Source organism: Nymphalis io, chromosome 13 (assembly GCF_905147045.1).
Source record: "Nymphalis io chromosome 13, ilAglIoxx1.1, whole genome shotgun sequence".
In the NCBI taxonomy this organism is placed as follows: Eukaryota; Metazoa; Arthropoda; class Insecta; order Lepidoptera; family Nymphalidae; genus Nymphalis; species Nymphalis io.
Genome location: NC_065900.1, coordinates 13,269,730 through 13,274,893, shown reverse-complemented (window position 1 = coordinate 13,274,893; position 5,164 = coordinate 13,269,730). Strand labels below are relative to the sequence as shown.

Below are 5,164 nucleotides of genomic sequence, written 5' to 3'. Positions count from 1 at the left end.
TAAATGTCATTTGCCTCGCTGATTTGCTCGTTTTTTGGATCCAAATCAAAGGGGCTATAGGCACTTCGACAAAGATATTTTATGACCCAATGACATTTAAAGCGGGGTAAAGGGAGTAGTTTTAGTTTAAGGGTTAACAATTTCATTATTTTTAGGGAATACATCAATGTTTGAATTTCAAAATCAATCGATTATTCACGATGTATTGGATGAAAATAACGATAACGTCCCTGTTTTCAAAATAACCGAATATAATAAATGTTGCTTAAAAATGTAGATAATTTAATAAATATGATATTTAATTATGTAAATTATGGTCCATATCAAGAAAACCACAAAGTATATATCAGGTTTTATTACGATAAGTTATATTGACAATGTTCAATTATTACACATGGTATCATATATCTGTTGTCAAAATTTGACACAACAAGATGTTGATATTAATTCAGATTTTGATCACGCGTCAAAATATCCTTGTATAGCTTATTTGAGAAATATGTATGTTTTTTATTTACCTAGCAATTACGTTTAGCATCTTTAAATTGCGGTATAAGTGACACTGCAAAATATATAATTCAATTTATAGGATAACAGCACTAATTTGCTATGTAGCATTTCTCTTAGGCTTAGGCTTTTTCATCGTTTGTTTCAACCCGCGAGTCTAAAAGTATTTTGACACTGATATTTTTGGGTTGTTTACTCTTCGACGATTTTATTAGGTTAGGCCACTATTTTTTGTTAAAAATTCAACAAAATATTTTCGAAACAATTCTGCTTAGCAAGATGTCAACTAAAATGTTTACTTAATCAAATAAATGATTTTATAATCCATTTGACACAAGAAACAAATATTATGCTATGTAGACTTTTACGACTTACTCGAACCTACAACAAAGCTTATTACAATTTATTTGATATATTTAAAATAAAACTAAAAAAAAAGATAATAAAATTGTAACAATTAAAACGAAGATGACGAATATGTAGCAAAACCATAATTACAATCTCATTCTATTCACACACACACGCACACAAACAAACATGTTCTACTTATATATTTAATTCGCTTTAATATTATTAATTTAATATTATATAGTTAGGAGATTCCTCGATCCATACAACAGCGTTTCTAAAAAAACAAAAAAAGGTGCGCGCTAATTTGAAACCGCTATTTTGTTGGTGGTCAGAAAGGTAAGGTAATTAATTAATTATTGGCAAGACACTTTTTTGATTAATTATTGTTATACTTATGCACATATATTGTGTAATCTGATTAGCCTTACTTTATAACTATTCATAATTGTATCAAACTAAAATGTAGTGTTTTTGTATTTATTAAATATTTTTTAAGGATTGACAAGTTTTGCTTACCGGTTAACTACCTATGGTTCACAGAATGATTACCTCAACAATAAATCCTAATTCCACCTTTTTTTATCAATGTAGTTTAATATGTATTTAATGTGCATTATTTTCAATATATATTCTATGTTAATGTATAGGTAATACATAGTAATAGTAATAATAGGAAAACATCGTGAGAAAACCTGCATGTCTAATTTCACTGAAATTCTGTCACATGTGTATTCCACCAACCCGCATTGGAGCAGCGTGGTGGAATAAGCTCCAAACCTTCTCCTCAAAATGAGGAGAGGAGGCCTTTAGCCCAGCAGTGGGACATTTACAGGCTGTTTCGGTTTTCGGAATAGGTAATATTAAAAATTATATATAAATGGTTAAATTATTAGTTCCCTTTGGAATGTCTATTTAGTACTGTCCTGCTAGACATCTATTAACGAAAATCGAGCCTTTATCGTCACATTAAGTAGTAATCGAGCTTATCTGGGTTTTGTAAGCTATGTAATCGATGATTTAGATCAGTGATTCTCAACCACTGTGCCGAGAAATTCTTTAAGTGTGCGGCCAAATTTTAGGTATGTTAATATTATTAAATAATATGATTTAAAAAGAAAAATCCTTTTAACAGGAATAGATATTTAAATTCATAAAATTTGAAAGCTTTAAACATATTATTACAATTTTCCACATCTTATTTGTGTGAATTTGGATTTTCAGCATTAACCAACATTATAACTAAAAAACGATCAAGATTGTTAAATATAAAAGTCGGTATGAGAATAGCATTGTCTTTTTTACGAAGAAATATAAATGAAATTATCAAAAAACATCAAGCTCAAATTTGTCATATTTTTTTTTTATTAACTTTTAATCAATCTCTCAATAAACGTACTGTTATTAGTTAGAATATTTTTTTCATATATTTTGACTACTCAAATTGCCCAATAATTATTCGGTTTAATTTCCGGTTTTAAGTAATGATCAACTGTGACATTTCAGAAGCGATGAACCAGAACCAAAGTCGATAAATATTATTATTATTGTATTATAATGACATAAAATGTGCTTGTATATATGATACTATGAAATGAATTCTTAATATTTATACAAAATCTTCTGCATTACCTAACTGGTTTAAATAAATTTAATACAGCACTTGGAAACTGTCCTGGTTTAAATATTTACATCTAAATTTTAATATTGATAATTTTAGTAACGATATTACTTCAATAAGACATAACAATCTTTCAGTCATTTTGATCGATGAATAATAATAGTGTAAATATATTTCTTAACTTTAGACAAAGTATCCCCAAGCGCTCCGTCTGGTATTAAGACATTAATAGTAACAAATAAATAATTAGTTAGAAAAAAACTTACTATTTGTTATTTTATTTATAGAGAATTACAAGTTTAATACAACATTATTTTTAACAGTAATAATAATCCTTACTAAATAAAGCATTCATTTCTTAATATTCCATTCTGCATGAAATGTTAATGTATTCTAAATAAATGAAACTTTGGAGAATAAACAAATATTTAGTTTCTGCAATATATTTTAAAGATCAAAATACATTTCTTACAACTTGTAACAACAGTTTAATCATACCAAATTACAAATTAGAACAATATTATACCATTGCTTAATACAATTTGTCACTTAAAAAAATACAAAATGCTGCAAATTATACTACGACAGCTTACAGCTAAAACAATTGCAGTTACAGTCAAGTTGGTAAAATTAAACCACTGCAGCCTCCTAGTGGAAGTTCTACAACACCTTTGGTGTGGTAAAGCTAACAGTGAATTAATTTTAGTAGTTGCTGAAATAAATTGAACACAATGTCTAGCGAAATAAAGATGTCCCATCATTGAACCAAGAAAATAAATCTTAATTCTAATACAATCATATTTAAATCTCCTTATTTCTAAAATATTACTATTACTTAATAGCTACAAGTTTAGTCCGGATCCACAGTTCCATGAAGTCACTCCACTGTCCACATCACTACCTATATAGAAAACTATGTTTACTGATTGGCTGATGAATTTACAGGCTGATATTGTGTCCGGTTCAAATGCAGTGAGAATGTTGATGCAATAGCCTGGAAAAAATGTACAGCTTTTATACTCTATACTCTATCGAAAATTTGTACATAAAAAGCATTCATTCTTTCAAAACAACTGTCAATTTTAATTTTATAGAAAACAAGTATTATATATTTGCAGGCCATACCTTTAATTAAACTGGTGCTCCAGGTCCACCCTTTTTACCAATAAGAGATTTGTGAATGTGTGGTATAACACCTCCTCCTGCAATGGTGGCTTTTATCAGACTGTCCAGTTCCTCATCTCCTCTGATAGCTAGTTGTAAATGTCTTGGTGTGATACGTTTGACTTTGAGATCTTTGGACGCATTACCCGCTAACTCTAAAACCTAAATTATTTTTAAAAAGGTTAATCTTATTATCAGGTCAAAAATTCTACATTGCCTACTAAAATTATCCACCGGGTTACAATTATATAAATTATCTTTACATAGGTACATAGCAACTTAAGAAATTAATAATTATTTTACCCGCCAAAAAGTGATAACATAAATACAGTAACATTTTAATTATGAAAATTGTAGTTTTGCAATGTTAACATATTCAAATTAAAATAAATAATAATATTGTATGTAATTGTTATTATTGTTTACACATTAACTACTTAATTTCCCGCCAAAAACTTTTGTACTGTTATTTTCAAAGTAAATTAATAAAAATATAGATTATATTTTTATAGCAAAGTAAAACCGAAAATAATATTAATATCATAGTAAAAACAGCAATACCCTCTAGAAATTACCAACATTTTCAGTAATTACTCAAGCTAGCCGCCATATTGACGAGGCGTCACTTACCTCGGCTGTTAGATATTCGAGAATAGCAGCGGAATATACGGCCGCTGTGGCACCAACACGGCCATGGCTAGTGGTCCTATTTTTGAGATGTCTGTGAATTCTACCGACTGGAAACTGAAAAATGAATACAATCGTATTCAACGATTCATTGATTATTTTCTAGTACAAAGCTAGTCGCCGCCATACTAGAGGTCATGCGTATTATTCAATTTTATGAAATAATTTAACAATGACTTTTCATAAATGAAATTTGTATCTAAATTCATTAAATAAATTTAAAAAGTCAATAAGCTTACCTGCAAACCTGCTCTGGCCGAACGTGAGACAGCTTTTGCCTTAGCTTTGCCCGAATCTTTGCCCGCTTTACCACCAGCCTAAAAATTGTAAAAAATCCTATTAATTTAAATCGTACGAGGCTGAAACTTTGCCAGGATACACATTACACTATTATCCATCGAAATTCACATTGATATTGTCACAGCACTAATTATTTTTGACGAAATCTTGCAAAACTCACCATTTTGAAACGTGTAACACACTATCACCACTACTGAACAACCAACACAGGAAAGGCGCCAAGCTAAATCTACGAGACAAAGATGGCAGCGCCGCGCCACTTAATGCACTGTCAGGTTGGCCAACCAACTAGCGGAAGTGTCGCAAAAACAAACAACACTCTTAAATGGCAGCTGACCAATGAGCATTGTACAAAATGGCGGTCTGCAATGTGCTGCCAAGCCATGGTGTGGATAAAATTAAAACTATCTTCTTAAAGCAAAGATAGAAAATAGTACAGCCTACTACATTTAGCGTATTCGATAATATGTATTCGATTTAAGTTGTTAGTGTTGAATTACGATGGTTTACTTTGTTGAATAAAAATATTTTTACATC

At 29.9% G+C, this 5,164-nt stretch overlaps 1 protein-coding gene across 1 annotated transcript; it reads right to left on the bottom strand.

Moving 5' to 3' along the window:
* Positions 1–2,903: 2,903 nt before the first annotated feature.
* LOC126772656 (histone H2A.V) lies at positions 2,904–4,935 on the bottom strand. Its single transcript, XM_050493064.1, has 5 exons — positions 4,788–4,935; positions 4,567–4,644; positions 4,271–4,384; positions 3,602–3,802; positions 2,904–3,470 (listed from the first exon to the last, which is right to left on the bottom strand). The coding sequence occupies exons 1-4, from the start codon at positions 4,788–4,790 to the stop codon at positions 3,608–3,610; spliced, it is 390 nt and encodes a 129-aa protein (XP_050349021.1). The 5' UTR covers positions 4,791–4,935; the 3' UTR covers positions 2,904–3,470; positions 3,602–3,607.
* Positions 4,936–5,164: the final 229 nt, after the last annotated feature.

What these genes read in the sequence shown, in the direction of transcription:
- LOC126772656 (XM_050493064.1), bottom strand. An exon ending in CGGCCAGAGCAGGTTTGCAG is followed by an intron (nt 4,385 to 4,566) that starts GTAAGCTTATTG and finishes TTCATTTTTCAG; the next exon opens with TTTCCAGTCGGTAGAATTCA. An exon ending in TCGAATATCTAACAGCCGAG is followed by an intron (nt 3,803 to 4,270) that starts GTAAGTGACGCC and finishes AAAATAATTTAG; the next exon opens with GTTTTAGAGTTAGCGGGTAA.